Raw genomic sequence first — 23,658 nt, 5'->3', positions numbered from 1 at the left:
CTAATCTAAACCCTATCAACGTCCACTTTAAATATACCCAATGACTTGGCCTGCACAGCCGTTTGTGGCAATGAATTCCACCCTCTGGCTGAAGAAATTCCACCTCATCTCTTTTCAAAAGCAATGTCCTTGTGTTCTGAGTCTGTGCCCTCTGTTGTAAGCCCCCCACTATAGGAAGTATCCTCTCCATGTCCACTCCTTTCAATAGATGAGTTAGATAGAGCTCTTGTAGATAGCGGGGTCAAGGGATATGGGGAGAGGGCAGGAACGGGGTACTGATTGTGTATGATCAGCCATGATCACAGCGAATGGTGGTGCTGGCTAGAAGGGCCAATTTTCTATTGTCTATCATACAGACAGACAGACAGACGTACTTTATTGATCCTGAGGGAAATTGGGTTTCGTTACAGTCGCACCAACCAAGAATAGTGTAGAAATATAGCAATATAAAACCATAAATAATTAAATAATAATAAATAAATTATGCCAAGTGGAAATAAGTCCAGGACCAGCCTATTGGCTCAGGGTGTCTGACACTCCGAGGGAGGAGTTGTAAAGTTTGATGGCCACAGGTAGGAATGACTTCCTATGACGCTCAGTGTTGCATCTCGGTGGAATGAGTCTCTGGCTGAATGTACTCCTGTGCCTAACCAGTACATTATGGAGTGGATGGGAGTCATTGTCCAAGATGGCATGCAACTTGGACAGCATCCTCTTTTCAGACATCACCGTCAGAGAGTCCGGTTCCACCCCCACAACATCGCTGGCCTTACGAATGAGTTTGTTGATTCTGTTGGTGTCTGCTACCCTCAGCCTGCTGCCCCAGCACACAACAGCAAACATGATAGCACTGGCCACCACAGCCTCATAGAACATCCTCAGCATCATCCGGCAGATGCTAAAGGACCTCAGTCTCCTCAGGAAATAGAGACGGCTCTGACCCTTCTTGCAGACAGCCTCAGTGTTCTTTGACCAGTCCAGTTTATTGTCAATTCGTATCCCCAGGTATTTGTAATCCTCCACCATGTCCACACTGACCCCTTGGATGGGAAGGGTCACCGGTGCCTTAGCCCTCCTCAGGTCCACCACCAGCTCCTTAGTCTTTTTCACATTAAGCTGCAGATGATTCTGCTCACACCATGTGATAGGTTTCAAATCCCTTGTCCATTCTTCTAATCTCCAGGGAGTACATGCCCACCCTTTCATTCGTGAAATAATTCTTGACCCTCTGGACTCTTTCCAATGCTAGCCAATGATAAGGAGTCCAGAGCTGCTCACAATACTCCAAATGCGGTCTGGCCAACGCCCTAGAAAGCCAGAAATTGTTGTTAGGCCTCTGTGGTCAGTATGTGCCTCTCTGAATCTGTGGTCATTTTACTGTCATGTATTTACAATTCCAGGTGTAGATCTGTCTAAACTAGAACGGCGACCCAATGTGGCCAACATGCTGTTGCGGCTAGATTTTGACAGAGATGTGAAAGAGCGACTTCTGTTCCTGAAAGATGTGGGAGTCAAAGAGGATTTTCTTGGAGCGTTCCTGACTCGAAATCCCTTCGTTCTAACCGAGAACATAGAGAATCTGCAGAAGAGGTAAAGAATGAGATTGGGGGAACAATAGAGAGAACTGAATTAGTATATTCTTGGAAGTATTTTCCGGAATACGCAGGGCCTTGGTCAGGTTGGATGGGACTGGGAGCATTGGAAACTGATAGGTACAGAGGAACACATTTCAAAGAGGTCTGACAAGTGGCTGGAGATATGGGAGATGGACTTTTAGTCAGCTTACTTGCCTTAGCCCATCAGCCCTACTGGGGCGCAGGCTGCGGACAAAAGCTCACCAGACTTCGCCGTCCCGGGCCTGGCTTTCACATTGTGGAGCCATAGAACACTACAGCACAGAAACAGGCCCTTCAGTCCATCTAGTCTGGGTTTAGGGGATAGCATTGATACCTCCATGTCTAACACTCCTCCTTTCGCAGCCGGCCTTGGGTACATCCACGGCAGAGTTATAAGACCATCAGATATAGGAGCAGAATTAGGCCATTTGGCCCATCGAGTCTGCTCCACCATTTTATAATGGCTGATTCAATTCCCGCCTCAGCCCCAATCTCTTGCCTTCTCATTGTATCGCGCTATACCCTGACCAATCAAGAATCAATCAAACTTTGCCTTAAATATACCTAAAGAATTGGCCTCCACAGCTGTCTGTGGCAAAGAATTTCGCAGATTTATCACTCTCTGGCTACAGAAATTCCTCCTCATCTCTGTTCTAAAAGGACCCCCCCCCCCATTCCGATGCTGTGTACTCTGGTGTAAGGCTCTCCTACCCTAGGAAACATCCTCTCCACATCCACTCTATCATGGCCTTTCAACATTCGATAGGTTTCAATGAGGTCACCCCTCGTTCTTCTCAGTTCCAGTGAATACAGTCCCAGAGCCATTAAAAGCTCTTCATATGACAAGCCATTCAATTCTAGAATAATTTTCGTGAACCTCCTTTGAACCCGCTCCAGTTTCAGCACAGCCTTCCTGAGGTAAGGGACCCAAACCTGCTCACGTCACTCCAAGGGAGGCCTCACCAGTGCTTTATAAAGTTTCAGCAGTACATCCTTGCATTAAAATTCTAGTCCTCTTGAAACGAATGCTAACATTGTTTTGCTCACCACATACTCAATCTGTAAATTAACCTTCAGGGAAACCTGCACAAAAGTCCTTTTGCACCTTTGTTTTTTGGATTTCCTCTCCAGTTAGAAAACAGTCAACCTTTTCATTTCTTCTACCAGTGCATGACTGTACACTTCCCGACACTGTATTCCATCTGCCATTTCCTTGCCCATTCTCCTAATCTGTTTTAAGTCTCAATGTGGACTCTCTTCTTCCTCAAAATTACTTGTCCCTCCATCTATCCTCATGTCGTCTGCAAAATCAGAGCAACAGGTCAACAGCAGATGCCATCTCTCTGGCACTACATTCCTCCTTAGAACACCTGGAGAATAAAGACACATATGTAAGGCTCCTTTTCATCAACTACAGCTCTGCCTTTAATACCATCATTCCAAACAAACTGATTCCTAAGCTCCGGAACCTGGGTCTCAGCACTCAGATCTGCAGCTGGATCTTCAACTTCCTCACAGACAGGACCCAGGCTGTAAAGATAGGGGACAAGCTCTCCTCTACAATCACTCTGAGCACCGGTGCCCCGCAAGGCTGTGTACTCAGCCCCCTGCTGTACTCATTGTACACCCATGATTGTGTAGCCAAGTTTCCATCGAACTCAATATTTTGTAGGCCGCATCTCGGGTAATGATGAGTCTGAGTACAGAGAGGAAATTAAGAACCTGGTGGCATGATGCAAAGATAATAACCTACCCCTCAAAGTCAGCAAGATGAAGGAATTGGTTGTTGACTTCAGAAGGAGTAGTGAACCGCATGACCCCATCTACATCGGTGGTGCGCAGGTGGAACAGGTCAGAAGCTTTAAGTTCCTCGGGGTGAATATCACAAATGATCTGACTTGGTCTAACCAAGCAGAGTCCACTGCCGAGAAGGCCCACCAGTGCCTTTATTTCCTGAGAAAGCTGAAGAAATTTGGCCTGTTCCCAAAAACCCTCACTAGTTTTTATAGGTGCACCGTAGAAAGCATTCTTCTAGGGTGCATCACAGAGTTGTCCTGTCCAAGACTGGAAGAAGCTGCAGAAGATCGTGAACATAGCCCAGCACATCACACAAACCAATCTTCCATCCTTGGGCTCACTTTACACCACACGCTGTCGGAGCAGTCCTGCCAGGATAATCAAGGACGACCCACTCAGCCAACACACTTTTTGTCCCTCTTCCCTCCGGGAGAAGGTTCAGGAGCTTGAAGATTCATACAGCCAGATTTGGGAACAGCTTCTTTCCAACTGTGATAAGACTGCTGTACAGATCCTGACCTGGATCTGGGCCATTACTTCCAAATATCCAGACCTGACTTGCACTACCTTACTTTCCCTTTTCTATTTTCTAATTATGATTTATAATTTAAATTTTTATTATATTTACTTCGATTTGTATTTCAGGGAGCGCGAAGCGCTGAAACAAATATCACTGTGATGATTGTACGTTCTAGTAGCAATTGTTTGGTGACAATAAAGTATTTGTATTTATAAATTTGCTACAAAGCCATTAATTCCATCATCCAAATCATTGGTATATAACGTAAAAGGAATTGGTCCTAACACAGACCCTGTGGAACACCACTCGTCACTGGCAGCCAGTCAGAAAAGGCTCCCTTTATTCCCACTGTTTGCCTCCTGCCAATCAGCTACTGATTTATCCATGCTAGAATCTGCTGTAATACCATGGGCTCTTAACTCATTAAGCAGCCTTGTGTGGCACCTTGTCAAGGCCTTCTGGGAATCTAAATACAGGCAGTCCCCGGGTTACGTATGAGTTCCGTTCCCGAGTCCATCTTTAAGTCGGATTTGTACGTACGTCAGAACAAGTACATCCGGTATTATTTAGCGTCAGTTAGTTAAACATTTTTCTTAGTATGTAGTATATATTTTACCTTTCTGTGCATATAAAACACTTAAGAAACGTATGTATTCCTATAATTAAACCACTGCGTTGCTTAATAATAATTGTAGCTTTCATCGGGGCAGAGCCTTTCACATGCTCCATTATTCTCACTTTATCCTTTAAAATTGTTCGGGTTGTTGACTGACGTAGCCTAACGCTTTTCCAATGACCAATGGTATTTCACCTCTTTCCGATCGCTTTATTATTTCCACTTTATTTTCAATTGCGATCTCTTCCCATCAATGGAACAGAAACACTGCGGGCGGCGGGTCCCGAGGTCCACTGGGTCCTAAGGACCACTGCACTGAGACAGGTCAAATGGTAGAAGTGGGGGCTGTGCTGGGTTTGGGTATTTGATCCTCCACAATATTCAGTGTGGGAATTTAAACTGGAGGTGGCAGTGTTTTTTTAAGGAGGTCGAGATCAAGACATCAACCCGGCACGGATGATACGGGAGTCACTGGATCGACATCAACCTGGCATGGAGCGTTCTGCCACTAGATTGAACTCGGGAACTTCCGTTCTCCAGCCCGGCGCTGATCTCACTGCGCAACCAGCCGACCGGAACGGGGGGCGCGGGGTCAGGGTGAATTTTACTAAGAAAAATTTAAGCCAAATACAAAGTTAAACACTCAACACACTGTCAACAGCAATGACTTAAAATGGCGGACTGCGTCACGACCCAACTTAAAATGGCGGATGGCGTTCTTCCTCAGTTTGTAAGTACGAGTTGTCCGTAAGTCGGATGTTCGTAACTCAGGGACTGCCTGTATATATCCTGTGCCTTCCAGAAATTCCAGCCATTGCCGCTCTGCCATCATCCTTGACAGTGTTCTCCTACAATCAATTCTGTCCAACTCCTCTCTCGTGCCTCTGTAGTTTCTTTTACTTCACTGTAATACTGACTTCAGCTTCTCCTTTTCAGTTTTCAGGGTGAATTTGATCATATGATTACATGCCCCTAAGGGTCCTTTTATCTTAAGCTCTCCAATGAATTCTGGTTCTTTGCACAGCACCCGATCAAGAATAGTTAATCCTCCAGAGGGCACAATCATGAGCTGCTCTAAAAAGCCACCTCACAGCAACTCTAGAAATTCCCCCTCCTGGAATCCAGCACCAACCTGATTTGGACCATAAGACCATAAGACAATGGAGCAGAATTAGACCATTTGGCCCATTGAGTCTGCTCCACCATTCAATCACGGCTGATCCTTTTCTCCCCCGGCTCAGTTCAGCTGCCTGGCCTTCTTCCTGTAACCTTTGATGCTGTTTCCAATCAAAAATCTTTCAATCTCTACCTTAAATATGCCCAGCGACCTAGCCTCCACAGCTGCCTGTGGTAATAAATTCCACAAATTCACCACCCTCTGGCTAAGGAAATGTCTCCGCATCTCTGTTTTAAATGGACATCCCTCTTTCCTGAGGCTGTGCCCTCTTGTTCGAGACTCTCCAACCATGAGAAACATCCTTTCCATATCCACCCTGTCTAGAACTTTCAACATTCAAAATGTTTCAATGAGATCCCTTCTAATCCATCTAAATTCCAGTGAGTACAGACCCAGAGCCATCAAACGTTCCTCGTATGATAACCCTTTCAATCCCGGAATTCCTTGTGAACCTCCTCTGGACCCTCTCCGATGCCAGCACATCTTTTCTTAGATGAGGAGCCCAAAACTTTTCAGAATACTCAAGGTGAGGCCTCACCAGTGCCTATGAAGCCTCAGCATCACATCCCTGCTCTTGTAGCCTCAACTTTGTGAAATGAATGCTAACATTGTATTTGCCTCCTCACCACCGACTCTATCTGCAAATTAATCTTCAGGGTGTTCTGCACAAGGACTCCCAAGTCCCTTAACACCTCAGATATTTGGACTTTCTCCCCATTTAGAAAATAGTCCGCACATTTACTTCTCCTACCAAAGTGCACGACCATGCATTTTCCAACATTGTATTTCATTTGCCATTCTCTTGCCCATTCTCCTCATCTGTCCAAGTCCTGCAGCCTTCCTGTTTCCTCAACACTACCTGCCCCTCCACCAGTTTTCATATCATCTGCCAATTTGGCACCAAAGCCATCTATTCCTTCATCTAAATCATTGATGTACAGCATAAAGTTGTCTGAACACCAACTCCTGTGAAACATCACTAGTCAGTGGCAGCCAACCAGACAAGGATCACCAGGGGGCATAGGTACAAAATTAAGGGAGGGAAGTTTAGGGGAGACATCAAGGGTAAGTTTTTTACACAGAGGGTTGTGAGTGCCTGGAATGACTTGCCAGGGATGGTGGTGGAGGCTAAAACATTAGGGGTATTTAAGAGCCTCTTGGACAGGCACTTGGATGAAAGTAAAATGGAGGGTTAATGGGTAGTGTGGGTTTAGTACTTTTTTTTAAGGATTATATGGGTCAGCACAACATGGAGGGCTGAAGGGCCTGTACTGTGCTGTAGTGTTCTATGGTTCTACGGATCCTTTTATTCCCACTCACTGCTTCCTATCAATCAGCCAGTGCTCTAACCATGTCAGTAACTTTCTTGTAATGCCATGGGCTCTTAATTTGGTAAACAGCCTCATGTACAGCACCTTATCAAAGGCCTTCTGAAATCGGGGATTGCTAGGCAGCGTAGATTGAAGAGCTGGAATCTCAAATACGTCAATAAAATGGGTGTTTAGATTTGAGGGTGTTGGCACCATTGCCACCCCTCCAGGCTGCATGTTCACACACTGTTTTAAATATACCCAATGACTTGGTCTCACAGCTGTCTGTGGCCATGAATTCCACAGATTCACCACTCCTCTTCTCCTCCATTCTATTCTGAGGCTGTGCTCTCTGGTCCTAGACTCCCCTACTCTCGGAAACGTCCTCTCTCCACATCTACCATTCAGACCTTTCAATATCTCCAGAGCCAACTATTGAAATCAGTTTGTGTATCAATGAACTTTCTCCCCGATCCTTCAACTCTTGAGCTTGGGTAGTTCTGCTTTTTCTTTCCCCATCTCCTTAGCCGAAGTCCTCACACGTCCATGGGTAACCAGTGGCTTCGGTTTTCCATCGTCTGCAATTCTACATAGGGTATTGGGCATGGAAGAACATTACAGCACAGTACAGGCCCTTCAGCCCACAATGCTGTGCTGAACCTGAAACCTACTAAGATCAATCTGCCCCTTCCCTCCTACATAGCCCTCCATTTTGCCATCATCCATGTGCCTTAAAGTCTTATTACTGTCCCTAATGTATCTTCCTCTACCACCACACCCACCATTCACAAAACCGCTGACATCCCTCCTATGCTTTCTTTTATAATTCTTTCCCTTCACCCCCTTTTTAATGATGACAGAGACCCAGTCTCCTACAATGTCTTGATGTTGTTATGTGCCGAGTCGAATGGCGTGGGAAATCATAGTCTTTCCGTGGCCATGAATGTATTTGGCAGTTTCTCTTCTGCAGAAGAGGTTTGCTTTTGCTTCATTCTGGCCAGCGGGTGACCCCAGCCATTATCAGAGATGGTCTGCCTGGCGTCAGTGGCCACATAACCAAGGCTTGTGATGCTGCTCCCATGGCTTCATGTGACCCTGATCGGGGGTTGGGGGAGCAACAGGGTAAGCACCTTGTCCAAGGGTAACCTGCAGGCTAGCGGAGGGAAGGATATTGGGCATTTATTTAAACCATATTATTTAAAATATGGCAAAGGGAGGGAAACTCACACAGAAAAGAAGAGACAAGTGATGCAGACACCAAACGTAGAGTTAGTGAAGAAAAAAGTAAGAGTAGAGTGCATAAAAGTAAAAAGCAAAAATCGTGAAGGTCACTAGATTCTAAAAGGATAATGAGTATAGGGGCACTTTATCTAAATGCCCGTTATATTAGAAACAAGGTTAGTGAACTTGTGGCACAGATCAGTACCAAGGCATATGATTTAGTGGCCATTACAGAAACCTGGTTGCAAGGTGAAGACGACTGTGAATTAAATATCCAAGGGTATCAGGTAATACGGAAAGATAGACAGGACGGCAGAGAAGGTGGGGTGGCGCTCTTGATTAGGGATGAGATCAGGGCGATTGTGGGAGATGATATAACATCTACGGAGCAGAATGTCGAGTCCATCTGGGTAGAGATTGAGAAAAGTAAAGGGAAAAAATCACTGGTGGGAGTTGTCTATAGGCCATCTAATAAAAATATTGCAGTGGCAGAGGTGATTAACCAAGAAATAACTGAGGCTTGTAAGGATGGAACGGCAGTTGTCATGGGGGATTTTAACTTCCACATAGATTGGGTGAATCAGGTTGGTTAAGGAAATTTTGAGGAGGACTTCATAGAATGCATCCGTGATGGCTTTCTTGAGCTGCATTTCAGTGAACCTACAAGGGAAAATACTATCTTAGATCTAGTCCTGTGCAATGAGACAAGTAAGGTTAACGATCTTGTAGTCAGGGATCCTCTTGGAAAGAGTGATCACAGTACAATTGAATTTCACATACAGATGAAGGATGAAATAGTTAAATCTAAAACTAGTGCATTATGCTTGAGCAAGGGAGACTACAACGGGATGAGGGAGGAGTTGGCTAATGTAGATTGGGAGCACAGGCTATTTGGTAGGACAATTGAGGAACAGTGGAATACGTTCAAAGAGATTTTTCACAGCGCTCAACAGAAGTATATTCCAGTCAAAAGTAAGGACAGTAAGTGTGGGGAGAGCTGGCCCTGGATAACTAAGGAAGTAAAAGATAGTATCAAATTAAAAGCTCGTGTACAAAGTCACAAAGAGTAGTGGGAGACTGGAGGATTGGGAAAACTTTAAAAAGCAACAGAAAACAACTGAACAAGAAATAAGGAAAGGAAAGATAGAGAATGAAAATAAATTAGCACAAAATATAAAAGCAGATAGCAAAAGTTTTTATAAATACAATATATAAAGCGGAAGAGGGTAGCTAAAGTCAACATAGGTCCCTTGGAAGACGAGAAGAGGAAATTAATATTGGGTGATAAGGAAATGGCTGAGGCATTGAACGGCTATTTTGTGTCGGTCTTCACGGTGGAGGACACGTCTAATATGCCAAAGAATGATGTTATGGATGAAATGGGAGGTGAGGACCTTGATAAAATCACTGTCACTAAAGAGACAGAGATGAGCAAACTAGAGAGCCTGAAGGTAGTTAAGTCCCCTGGTCCTAATGGGATTGGCGGATTGGTGGAGGTAATAATAGATGTGTTGGTAATCATTTACCAAAATTCTCTAGACTCTGGGCAGGTCCCAGCAGATTAGAAGACAGCAAATGTCACGCCACTTTTTAAAGAAGGGTGTAGGCAAAAGACGGACAACTATAGGCCAGTTAGCTTAACATCTGTTCGGGAAAGTGCTTGAAGCTGTCATTAAGGAAGAAATGGTGAAACATTTAGAAAGGAGTTGTTCCATTAGACAGATGCAGCAAGGATGCAGAAAGGGCAGGTCCTGTTTGCCAACTTTCTGGAGTTCTTTGAGGACATAATGAGTGCAGTGGATAGAGGGGAACAGGTGGATGTCATATACTTGAATTTCCAGAAGGCGTTCGATGAGGTGCTGCACAAGAGACTTATAAATAAGATATAGATGCATGGAGTCAGAGGAAGTGTATTGGCGTGGATAGTGGATTGGTTAACCAATAGAGGGCAGAGAGTTGGTATAAATGGATGTTTCTCCGGTTGGCAGTCAGTGGTGAGTGGGGTGCTGCAGGGGACGGTGCTGGGCCCGCAGCTGGTTACCATTTACATTGATGATTTGGAAGAGGGGACTGAGGGTAGCGTAGCAAAATTTGCTGATGACACTAAACTGAGTGGAAAAGCAAATTGTACAGAGGGTGTGGAGAGTCTGCAGAGGGACATAGATAGGTTAAGTGAGTGGGCCAAGGTCTGGCAGATGGAATACAACGTTGGTAAATGTGAGATCATCCACTTTGGAAGGAATAATAGAAGAGCAGATTATTATTTAAATGGTGAAAGATTGCAGCATGCTGTTGTGCAGAGGGACTTGGGAGTGCTTGTTCATGAATAGCAAAAAGTTGGCTTGCAGGTGCAACAGGTTATTAAGAAGGCAAACAGAATGTTGGCCTTCATTGCTAGAGGGATTGAATTCAAGAGCAGGGAGGTCATGCTGCAACTATACCGGGTACTGGTGAGGCCGCACCTGGAGTACTGTGTGCAGTTCTGGTCTCCACACCAGAGGAAGGATATACTGGCTTTGGAGGCGGTGCAGAGGAGGTTCACCAGGTAGATTCCAGGGATGAAGGGTTAACTTATGGGGAGCGATTGAGTCATCTGGGACTGTACTCACTGGAATTCAGAAGAATGAGAGAGAATCCTATAGAAAAATACAGAATTTTGAAAGAGGGATATGATAGAGATAGAAAAGTTGTTTCCATTGCTAGGTGAGACTAGAACTAGGGGACATTGCCTGAAGATTAGGGGGAGAAGATTTAGGACAGATGAGGAGAAAGTTTTTCCCAGAGAGTGGTGAATCTGTGGAATTCTCTGCCCAGGGAAGCAGTTGAGGCTTCTTCACTAAATATATTTAAGATACAGTTAAATAGATTTTTACATAATAGGGGAATTAAGGGTTTTGGGGAAAAGGCAGGTAGATGGAGCTGAGTTTACGGTCAGATCAGCCATGATCTTATTGAATGGCGGGGCAGGCTCGATGGGCCGGATGGCCAACTCCTGCTCCTATTTCTTATGTTCTTATGTAGGAGCGCTTACACTTCCCTTGGTACAGACGTATCTCTGCCCCACCATCCTGTCGTGATAGTTCCGTGAAATACCGGTGACACTTCAGAAAAAAATAAACATGAATGTAAAATAGTTGTGCTGGTAGTAATATTAGTACTAATATTAAAGCCATTGAATAATCCTATCATACATAACAGCTGTTCAAAAACTTGGCTAAGTAAACTTTTAATTATGTCTTTATAGCTACAAAGCATTATATAACATTTTATTAATTAGTATTAGGTATTTATAATTATTTATGTTATCAATATGATATCCTGATATTTGTTATTATTTACGAGAAAGGTTTCTGCACCACGAAGTCTCACGGTACTGAAGTGGTTAACATGACGCTATTACAGATCAGGACGTTCAATTCTGGTGCCCACTGTGCGCATGGGTTTCCTCTGGGTGCTCCGGTTGCCTCCCCATGGTCCAAAGATGTACCAGTTAGTAGGTTAATCGGTCATTGTAAATTGCCCTGTGGTTGGGTTAGGGTTAAAAAGGGCCGGGCAGCTCAGTGGGTGGACAGAAGAAGCCTGTTCCACACTGTGTCTCCAAATAGAATAAATAAAATAATGTTTCTTTACAACGTGCTGTGTAAGAACAGTGTATTGTACTAGATGTAGTATGATTCAATTTGTATATACAAATTTCTAGCTGTGCCGATATAAATCACAGTCGGTTTTGTCATGTGAGTCTTTTAAGAAAGTATGTGCTTTTCCCTTTCAGAGTACATTATCTGCAATCTCAGAAATTCAGCAAAGAAGCCATTTCACGGATGGTGTCAGCAGCTCCTTACTTGTTGAATTTCAGTGTGGAAAGACTGGACAACAGACTGGGATTCTACCAGAAAGAACTGCAGCTAAGTACACAAAAGGTAAGTGCACAACTTCTCACTTCAAAGTAAATTTATTATCAAACTACGTATCTGTCACCATATACACCCCTGAGATTCATTTCCTCGCAGGCATTCACTGTAGAACTGGAGTCAGATGCCTGAGGGATGGTGGATGTTGTCAGGTCAGTTTTGGGAAAGTTTGAATAGGTTAGGACTTTATTCCCTGGAGTGTAAGAGAATGAGGGGAGATTTGATAGAGATATACATAATTATGAGAGGTACAGACAGGGTAAATGCAAACATGCTGGTATTGGTGAGACCAGAATGCGAGGCCACGGGTTAGGGGTGACGGCAAAATATTGAAAGGGAACTTCTTTACTCAGAGGATGGTGTGAGTGTGGAATGAGCTGCCAGAGGAAGTGGTCAATGCAGGTTCAATTTCAACATTTAAGAGAAATTTGGATAAGTACATGGATGGGAGGGGTATGACAGTCCAAGTGCAGGGTGATGGAATTAGACAGAATTATAATTTATCACAGATTAGATGGGCTGAAGGACCAGTTTCTGTGCTGCAGTGTTCTATGTCTAGCTACTTGAATGAGACTTCATGTAACTTCTCTTTCTATCCCAATCCTGGAGCCCAGCTTATTTATTTGTGTGTGTGTGTGTGTGTGTGTGTACACATACAAACACGCAGTACCTATAAAAAATCCTCATGTTTTATTTTTTTACAATATTGAATCACTGTGGATTTAATTTAGCTTTCTTTGACACTGATCAACAGGTAAAGATTCTTTGCTATCAAAGTGAGAACAGATTTCTACAAAGTGATCTAAATTAAATAGATATAAAACACAAACTAATTGATTGCATAAGTATTCACCCCCTCCTTTAATATGACACACCAGATCATCACTGGTGCAGCCAGTTGGTTTCAGAAGCACATAATTAGTTAAATGGAGATCACCTGTGTGCAGTCACAGTGTTTCAATTGATTGTAGTAAAAATACACCTGTGTCTGGAAGGTCCAACTGCCGGTGAGTCAGTGTCCTGGCAACAACGACACCACGAAGACAAAAGAACACTCCAAGCAACTTCACGAAAATGTTATTGAAAAGCACAAGTCAGGAGATGGATAGAGGAAAATATCCAAGACATTGAATATCCCTCGGAGTACAGTTAAGTCAATAATCAAGAAATGGAAAGAATATGGCACATAGAACATAGAACATTACAGCACAGAAACAGGCCTTTTGGCCCTTCTTGGCTGTGCCGAACCATTTTTCTGCCTAGTCCCACTGACCTGCACCTAGGCCATATCCCTCCAAACCCCTCTCATCCATATACCTGTCCAAGTTTTTCTTAAATGTCAAAAGTGAGCCCGCATTCACCACTTCATCTGGCATCTCATTCCACACTCCCACCACTCTCTGTGTGAAGAAGCCCCCCTAATGTTCCCTTTAACCTTTTCCCCCTTCACCCTTAACCCATGTCCCCTGTTTTTTTTTTCTCCCCTAGCCTCAGTGGAAAAAGCCTGCTTTTATTCACTCTATCTATACCCATCATAATTTTATACACCTCTATCAAATCTCCCCTCATTCCCCTACGCTCCAGGGAATAAAGTCCTAACCTATTCAACCTTCCTCTGTAACTCAGTTTCTCAAGTCCCGGCAACATCCTTGTAAACCTTCTCTGCACTCTTTCAACCTTATTAATATCCTTCCTGTAATTTGGTGACCAAAACTACACACAATACTCCAAATTCGGCCTCACCGATGCCTTATACAACCTCACCATAACATTCCAACTCGCATACTCAATACTTCATTACTTTGTTGCCAAACAATTGACACTAGAGCATACAATCATCACAGCGATATTTGATTCTGCGCTTCGCGCTCCCTGGAGTGCAAATCGATAGTAAATATAATAAAAATTTTAAATTATAAATCATAAAAGTAAAAAAAATAGAAAAGGGAAAGTAAGGTAGTGCAAAACAAAAATGAGAGACAAGTCTGGATATTTGGAAGGTACGGCCCAGATCCGGGTCAGGATCCGTTCAGCAGTCTTATCACAGTTGGAAAGGAGCTGTTCCGAAACCTGGCCGTACGCGTCTTCAAGCTCCTGAACCTTCTCCCGGAGGGAAGAGGGACAAAAATACTTTGATTTATAAAGGCCAATGTACCAAAAACTCTCTTTACTACCCTATCTACTTGTTAGGCCACTTTTAGGGAATTTTGTATCTGTATTCCCAGATCCCTCTGCTCTACTGCACTTCTCAGTGTCCTACCATTTACCTTGTATGTTCTACCTTGGTTTGACCTTCCGAAGTGCAATACCTCACACTTGTCCGCATTAAACTCCATCTGCCATTTTTCAGCCCATTTTTCTAGCTGGTCCAAATCCCTCTGCAAACTTTGAAAACCTTCCTCACTGTCCACTACACCTCCAATCTTTGTATCATCAGCAAATTTGCTGATCCAATTTACCACATTATCATCCAGATCATTGATATAGATGACAAATAACAATGGACCCAGCACTGATCCCTGTGGCACACCACTAGTCACAGGCCTCCACTCAGAGTAGCAATCCCCCACTACCACTCTCTGGCTTCTTCCATTGAGTCAATGTCTAATCCAATTTAATACCTCTCCATGTATACCTAGCGACTGAATCTTCCTAACTAACCTCCCATGTGGGACCTTGTCAAAGGCCTTACTGAAGTCCATGTATATAACATCCACTGCCTTCCCTTCATCCACTTTCCTTGTAACCTCCTCGAAAAACTAATAGATTTGTTAACCATGACCTACCACGCACAAAGCCGTGTTGACTCTCCCTAATAAGTCCCTGTCTATCTAAATACTTGTAGATCCTATTTCTTAGTATTCCTTCCAATAATTTACCTACTACGGACGTTAAACTTACCGGCCTATAATTTCCGGGATTACTTTTAGAGCCTTTTTTTAAACAACGGAACAAAATGAGCTATCATCCACTACTAAATTAAAATCCCCTACTATCACAACTTTCTGTCTCCTGCAGTTGTCTGTTATCTCTCTGCCGATTTGCTCCTCCAATTCTCGCTGACTATTGGGTGGTCTATAATACAACCCCATTAATGTGGTCATAGCTTTCCTGTTTCTCAGCTCCACCCATATGGCCTCGGTAGACAAGCCCTCTAATCTGTCCTGGCGAAGCACTGCTGTAACATTTTCCCTGACTAGCAAAGCCACTCCCCCACCCTTCATCCCTCTGCCTCTATCACGTCTGAAACATCGGAACCCTGGAACATTGAGCTGCCAGTCCTGCCCCTCCTGTAGCCAAGTTTCAGTAATGGCTATGATGTCATAATTCCATGTGTCGATCCAGGCCCTCAGCTCATCAGCCTTTCCCACAATACTCCTCACATTGAAATATACACACCTCAGAAGATTATTACCACCACACACAACCCTTCTATTTGTGACTTTGCATGAACCTTTAACATCATTTATTTTCATCCCCGCTCCACTATCTACTCTGGCACTCTGGTTCCCATCCCCCTGCAAATCTAGTTTAAACCCTCCCCAATAACACTAGCAAACCTCCCTGCAAGAATATTGGTCCCCTTGTAGTTCAGGTGTAACCCATCTCTCTTGCACAGGTCCCACCTGCCCCAGAAGAGGTCCCAATGATCCTGAAAACTGAAACCCTGCCCCCTACACCAGTTCCTCAGCCACGTGTTCATCCTCCAGAGCATCCTACTCTTACCCTCACTGGCACGTGGCACAGGTAGCAATCCTGAGATTATCACCTTCGAGGTCCTACTTCTTAACTTCCTACCAAGCTCTCTATACTCACTCTTCAGGACCTCCTCACTCTTTCTTCGTGACATCTATAAACCTGCCTAGAGCAGGCTGTCCTCAGAAACTGAGTGACCGTGCAAGAAGGGGACAAGTGAGGGAGGCCACCAAGAAACCTATGACAACTCTGGAGGAGTTACAAGCTTCAGTGGCTGAGATGGGAGAGACTGTACATACAGCAACTGTTGCCCGGGTGCTTCACCAGTCACAGCTTTATGGGAGAGTGGCAAAGAGAAAGCCATTGTTGAAAAAAACTCACGTGAAATCTCAGCTGTTCCTGAATCATTGAGGGTATGTGTTCAGGCCCTTGTACCTCCTACCTGCTGGTGGCAATAAGATGTGGGCATGTCCTGGGTGATGGGGGTTCATAACAGATGCTGCCTTTTTGAGGTGTCGCCTTTTGAAAATATCTGGTGCTGGGGACCCTGGTGCCCATGATGGAGCTGGTTGAATTTACAACTCCCTGCAGCTTTTTCCAATCCTGTGCAGTGGCCCCTCCGTACCAGACAGTGATGCAGCTGGTTAGAACACTCTCCACGGTACATCTGGAAAGAGTTTTGCTTTTCCTCTCATTTAAAATGATGATTTTAGTAATGTGTCCTTTATCCTTTCCCAGACACGTGACCTGGTCACTCGACTCCCCAAATTGTTAACTAACAGCTTGGAGCCAGTGAAAGAAAATCTTAAAGTAAGTGGAATTTCACCCAAAATCGCTGTTTCGTCATATCCGATTCAAATAACATTCCAGACCTGAAGAAGGGTCTCAGCCCAAAATGTCAACTGTTTATTGATTTCCACAGATGCTGCCTGACCTGCTGAGTTTCTCCAGCATTTTGTCTGTGTTGCTTTGGATTTCCAGCATCTGCAGAATCTCTTGCCTTACAAATTTTTGGGAACATTATAGACATAGAAATTTACAGCACATTACAGGCCCTTCGGCCCACAATGTTGTGCTGCCCATGTGACCTACTCTAGAGACTGCCTAGAATTTCCCTAGTGTGTAGCCCTCTATCCTTCTAAGCTCCTTGTACCATTATTTAGCCACTGGAGTCCAATTAGCTGGTAGACAACAGTGCATGCACGGACAGCAGATCAATATATAGTGCTAGGAGGGTTCATTGCTCTAAAAGAAATAGATCCTCCCCCTTTATAGTAATGCAACATAAAACTTTATGTACGAAACATTCAATTTCCCTTTCATAAAACCATATTCCAAATAACATGCTTTCACAATAACAGTCCATAACTGACCACTATACAGACCTTTGGGTGGCTCTCTGTTTCTTTCAGGAAACCCCTGTGGACCTGTGGAGTGGCATCGGGTTTGGTAGGTGTCTTGTCTAAGACAATGTTCTCAGTTTCTGGTGTCATGTTGCTGTCAGTGATGTCATCACTGAGAGGGAAGTCCAGTGACTGTCATGTGTCCATCTTGTTGGATTCAGTCAGCTCAGGTGTCTTCTTTGATTGAGCATTCAGTACCTGGTTGACATAACATCTCCGTGTCTGATCTCCAGCATCTACTTTGTATGTGAGTGATCCAGTTCTTGTAGCTTTCCCACCAGGTGCCCACCTGTCTTCTCAGTAATCACGTGCTGGGACCTCCTGTCCTGTCTCAAAGCTCCTTGCAGATTCACTTCGCAACTGGCTGAACTGCTTATTCTGCACTTTAATCTTTTACCAAATGCATTATCATACATTTCCCAACACTGTATTCCATCTGCCACTTTTCTGCCCATTCTTCCTTAGTCTAAGTCCTGCTGCAACCACATTGCTTCCTCAGCACCACCTACCCCTCCACCTATCTTCGTATCATTCGCAAACTTTGCCACATAGTCATCAATTCCATTATCCAGATCATTGACAAACAATGTGAAAAGCAGTGGTCCCAATACTGACCCCTGAGGAACACCTCGAGTCACTGGCAACAAAGGTTTCAAAGGTACATTTTATGTCAGAGAAATGTATACAATATACATCCTGAAAAGTTTTTTTATTCACAACCATCCAGAGGAGTGGCCTCAGGGAATGAACGACAGTTAAATGTTAGAACCCCAAAGCCCCCCCACCCCAGCTCCCCTCCCTCCCACGCATAAGCAACAGCAAGCACCAATCCCCCCTCCCCACCAGCAAAAAAAACGCATCAGCACCCCCCCCCACCGAGCACTCAAGTGTGAGCAAAGCAACAGCAAAGACACAGACACGCAGTTACTACAAAAACTGCTTGTTCACTCGATAATTCAACATACCACAGGCGCTCTCCCTCTGTAATAAGGGAGAAAGAGGTGTCTCCATTTCACAGCAGGAGGGGAGACATAACAAACAACTCGCTGGTTTACGATGTTAAAAGTCCATTGCTTTTCTTTTTCTGAGCTCTGTGCCCAAAGATCTCGGGTCTCTGGGCACAGAGCCGTAGATCTTTCAACTCCCCTGATGACACAGCGATCTCCTGCCCGGACACTGACCGTCAATCCGCCCATCTCCAGAGTCACGAGATCCTGGACCTCCGGAGGCGAGCTGAGCTCTTAGGCTGAGCCGTTGGTGTGCCGAGTAACGGCCATTGTGAAACTCTGAGAGCGGGTCCCATTCCCACAAAGACGTGTAACTTCAGTTCAGAGTCTTCAGAAGAAGCCTGAAAGGGAGAAATAGTGATATTAAAGATGGAAATAGAACTGTTTCCAAAGATGCAAGCAAATGAGTCGCCATTAGGTGCTATTACTCCTCCTAAGCAGGTGTTTGATTTGTCGTCACATCAACAGAGTCCTGATATACAGAAAGGAATTTGTCCACCTTGTGCAGTAGAGAAATGTGCTTCTTGTCCATCGCTTTAATGGACTTTTTGGATAAACCTTTCAGCTAACCCATTCATTGCTGGATGGAAAGGAGCTGATTTGAAATGTCTGATGCCATTTTTCTTCATGAACAGTCGGAAATTTTCTGCTGTGTATTGTGGTCCGTTGTTGTCCGTTTCAGGCAAAGGTAATCCTCAGAGCGGATCCAGTCTCTGCTGAGGTGCTTGACTTCATTGGTAAAACCTCCCGCCATTCAACTGAGCATCCACAGCCTCAGGAACACAGAGTCCGTGAATGGCCCAGAGTAGTCAGTACATATTCTTTGCCATGGTGATGACAGCCATTCCCAGGTGACCGTGCAAGTGCATTTTGAACATTTTGGCATTCCAAACAGCTTTTGGCCAAGTTTTCAATCTATTTATCAATTCCTTTCTCAGACGCCTTCTCATTAGCATTAAGCAGCTGTGACAGCCTCTGGTTAGCGCCACCGTTTGGGCTGCAGTAGTCTGTTGATGCCACACTGAGAACTTTGAGTGGCAGTCTAATTGGATTTTTTTCAACAATTCACGTCCCAGAAGTGCTGGCTCTCTGCTTTTCAAAATGTAAAGCTCTAATTGTTGTTTGTCGGCCTCCATGTGTCACGTTTATTTTCATTTTGCCTTTGGGAGACTCTTTTTCGCTTGTGTAAGTCTTTAGTATCACTGAGATAGTCTCTAATGGTATCTGCTGTAGTCAGCCTCTGGAATTATGGACAAAGCTGACCTTGTATCTGTTTTACACCAGACACATCTATTGTAATCCAGATTAGTTTTTTGATCGGCTTCAGTTATACTATGCAGTTCTAGGCATGACAGTTCACCTTGGTCAGGCTCTGTGTTGTCTGATTCAGTTTTACATTCGGTAACTTTATGCATTTGATTAGTTTTGTGTTTGGGACTTTTCACTCCGTTGTGCTTTTTCTCTGCCTTGCACACTCTCTCTCTGTGACCTTGCCTGTGACACTTCCTGCAAACTTTTTCTTTGAACCAACAGTCATTTGCATCCTGAGAGAGCTTGCCACATTGATAGCATCTTTGGCTTTTTGTACCATATAACCATATAACAATCACAGCGCGGAAACAGGCCATCTCGGCCCTCCTAGTCCGTGCCGAACTCTTAATCTCACCTAGTCCCACCTACCCGCACTCAGCCCATAACCCTCCACTCCTTTCCTGTCCATATACCTATCCAATTTTACCTTAAATGACACAACTGAACTGGCCTCTACTACTTCTACAGGAAGCCCATTCCACACAGCTATCACTCTTTGAGTAAAGAAATACCCCCTCGTATTTCCCTTAAACTTCTGCCCCCTAACTCTCAAATCATGTCCTCTAGTTTGAATCTCCCCTACTCTCAATGGAAACAGCCTGTTCACGTCAACTCTATCTATCCCTCTCAAAATTTTAAATACCTCGATCAAATCCCCCCTCAACCTTCTACGCTCCAATGAATAGAGACCTAACTTGTTCAACCTTTCTCTGTAACTTAATTGCTGAAACCCAGGTAACATCCTAGTAAATCGTCTCTGCACTTTCTCTAATTTATTGATATCTTTCCTATAATTCGGTGACCAGAACTGCACACAATATTCCAAATTTGGCCTTACCAATGCCTTGTACAACTTTAGCATTACATCCCAACTTCTGTACTCAATGCTTTGATTTATAAAGGCCAGCGTTCCAAAAGCCTTCTTCACCACCCTATCTACATGAGACTCCACCTTCAGGGAACTATGCACTGTTATTCCTAGATCTCTCTGTTCCTCTGCATTCCTCAATGCCCTACCATTTACCCTGTATGTTCTATTTGGATTATTCCTGCCAAAATGTACCATTCAGGGACATTTTGTGCATTTCACATTCTAACCTCCTTTTCTGTAGTTCTGCTGCACCGTTTGCTGCAGTCTCTAAAGATATTTCAATGGTCAATGCCCGTTCTAAGGTTAGGTCTCTTTCTGACAGTAGCCTCTTTTGAGTGCTTTGACTGTGCATGCCACATACAAGCCTGTCCCTTAAGGCATCAGAAAGTCCATCTCTAAAGTCACAGTACTGGGAAAGTTTGTGCAGTTCTGCAATGTACTCAGAAATGCTTTCATCCTTTGACTAGTTCCTTTCATAACATCTAAATCTCTCAGCTATTGCCAGCGGTTTAGGGCTCAAGTGATTTTGTAAAATTGTAACAATTTCATCGAACATTTGCTTACTGGCTTTGCAGGGGTTACTAAGTTTTGCAAGAGACTGTAGATTCTTGGGCCCATTGAGCTCAGAAGTGTAGGGGCTTTCTTTTGCTCCTCGACATTGTTCACGTTACAGTACAGTTCAACCCTCTCGATATATGACTCCCAGCCTTCATTCATGCTATCAAATTCATCAGCTTTTCAAACTAAAACCATCCCCACATTATTTTCACTTTAAATTCAGCACATCTTTCACTGTTACTATGCACAGTACTCACACATTTATTAGTGTCTGTGATGGCTTTCTCGTGCTGTTTAACTCTCACTCTTGCTGTTTTGTCCCGTAACTGTCGGTGCAATCTGTGACATCTTTTGACATTCAGGTTCATATTAGTCACCAATTTGGTGTGTCTGTGCACAACTATATATCAGTTAAATAAAAGCACGCACACGGGACATGACTGTAACTGGTGCATTCACATTGCAGTGAGAGAGAGAGGGAATGTACATGTCTAGACAACAGCGCACGCGCAGATGACAAATCAATATGTAGTGCTTAGGTTGGGGGGGGGGAGTCATTGCTCTGAAAGAAATGGATCCATACATTACAGCCCTGATAAGCTATGACCCAATTAACCAGAATCCACTTTATTTGGTAAAATTACCAATTTGGAGTGGACTTGTCATCATCTGATAATTATATGTGGTTCTTGAAAGGCCTGGCTATGGTTTTGATCCCTTGTCCTCATCAGAGACTGCACGGTCATGGAATCACTTTCCCACTGCCTGCTTCTCCATCCCAGAGCTGTTGCAATGTCTTTTTCCTTAAGCCTGCGTGTGTCGGTTGTCCATCATGTCCAACGATGACAGGAAACTGTGTGGGAGAGTTCTTAAAGTGGAAACGCAGTTGTTCTGGAGCAGTTCCACTCTCTCAACCTCAAAAGTCCAGTCCGAGTCCATTGGTGTGAGTAGTCTGTCACAAACTGGGGTTTCCTTGGTTACAGTGGATGCCCATGACAGCTTTTGTGGCTTGTCATGTCCTTCACTCTCCACGAAGCATTACAGAGCCACCTTCCTGGCCGTTGGATCTGCCCAGTCCACTGGAACTAACATCATATGATAGGACAGGCACGTTCCTATCTCACTGGGCGGGGATGGGGTGGAACCTCCATTGCTGAAATCCCACTTCTTCACACAGGTCTGAATGAAATTGTCAATTATCCAACAAACATTTTGTTTCTCAGTGTACAAAGAGAGATTGACACAAAAGATTTGCAGATTTGAAGGAGTGGACCAGAGCAGAAATATTTTACTGTATTTAGCATTGTTTCTATTTCACAGTCATTTATAGGCACTCATAGTTTGTATCTAGTAGATGCATATACTGCTAATTCCATTATGCAGTGTACAATAGAATTAGGTCTAGATTCATGAGAATTATCCCCGGAATGAAAGGGTTAACATATGAGGAGTGTTTAATGGCTCTGAGTGTTTAATACTCATGCAGTGTACAATAGAATTAGGTCTAGATTCATGAGAATTATCCCTGGAATGAAAGGGTTAACATATGAGGAGTGTTTAATGGCTCTGGGCCTGTACTCACTGCAGTCTGGGAGAGAGAATGACGTTGGCTGTCACTGAAACCCATCGAATATTGAATGGTCTGGACGGAGTGGACGTGGAGAGGATGTTTGCTATAGTGGGGGAGTCTAGGACTAAAGGGCACAGAACAGAGGGGCGTCCATTTAGAACGGAGATGAGGAGGAAATTCTTTAGCCAGAGGGTGGTGAATCTGTGGAATTCATTGCCACAGGCAGAGGTGGAGGCTGGTTATATTTAAAGTGAAGATTGATAAGTTCTTGATCAGTCAGGGCATCAAAAGGTTACAGGGAAAAGGAAGAATGGGTTTGAGAGGGATAATAATTCAGCCATGATGGAATGGTGGTGCAAATTCGATGGGTCAAGTGGCCTCATTCTGCTCCTATGTTTTATGGTTTAATACTTTTGACTTCAACTTGATGTTTGTATAATGACTACGGAAGTGAGTTTGCATCTGACATATCCAGCTCCATCATTCAGGCACCTTTATTGTTTCCAGGTGTGTCGGATTGAATTGGGCTTTCGTGATAATGAAATCCAGCACATGGTCACTTGTGTCCCAAAGCTTCTCCTTGCCAGCAAGAGCAAACTGACCAGACTCTTTGATTACCTGCACAACACGATGGGCATTCCTCACCATCTGATTACAAAATTTCCTCAGGTGAGTCAAGTTGTTTACTTCACTAAGGCTCACACTGGCCCTTTCCCTTTTTCCACCAAACAGTTCCTCCGACTGAAACGGTGATTTCCTTGCAATTCTGCATTCAGTCTTCACAATCTAGTGGGTTGGAGGAATTTGATAGATAGGAGTGCCATCTCCCTTTCCTTTCTCCTGTGGTGCCCCTCCTAGACTATAAGACACACTGTAGAAGAAGAATTCGGCCCATCTGCTCCACCATTCCATCATGGCTGATTTATTATCCCTCTCAACCCCATTCTCCCAACTTCTCTCCATAACCCACCTTGCTTCCTGCTTCTTCAACACTACTTCTCCATCCATTTTTGTGTCATCTGCAAACGTGACCACAAAGTCATCAATTCTGTCATCCAAGTCATTGACATGTAA

The 23,658-nt window shown here is 44.1% G+C and overlaps 1 protein-coding gene across 2 annotated transcripts in view; it reads left to right on the top strand.

The window, feature by feature from the left end:
• mterf3 (mitochondrial transcription termination factor 3) overlaps positions 1–23,658 on the top strand; it is a 41,787-nt gene that overhangs the window by 12,553 nt on the left and 5,576 nt on the right. The window contains exons 4-7 of one of the 2 annotated variants that reach the window (XM_059985237.1): positions 1,401–1,590; positions 12,030–12,177; positions 16,603–16,674; positions 23,092–23,253. In XM_059985237.1, coding sequence (XP_059841220.1) covers positions 1,401–1,590; positions 12,030–12,177; positions 16,603–16,674; positions 23,092–23,253 — 572 coding nt within the window. The remainder of the gene's footprint in view (positions 1–1,400; positions 1,591–12,029; positions 12,178–16,602; positions 16,675–23,091; positions 23,254–23,658) is intronic. The other variant, XM_059985242.1, reaches the window with a different exon arrangement.

The sequence above is a fragment of the Hypanus sabinus genome, chromosome 1 (assembly GCF_030144855.1).
Source record: "Hypanus sabinus isolate sHypSab1 chromosome 1, sHypSab1.hap1, whole genome shotgun sequence".
NCBI lineage: Eukaryota > Metazoa > Chordata > Chondrichthyes > Myliobatiformes > Dasyatidae > Hypanus > Hypanus sabinus.
This window is presented reverse-complemented; position numbering and strand designations above follow the sequence as displayed.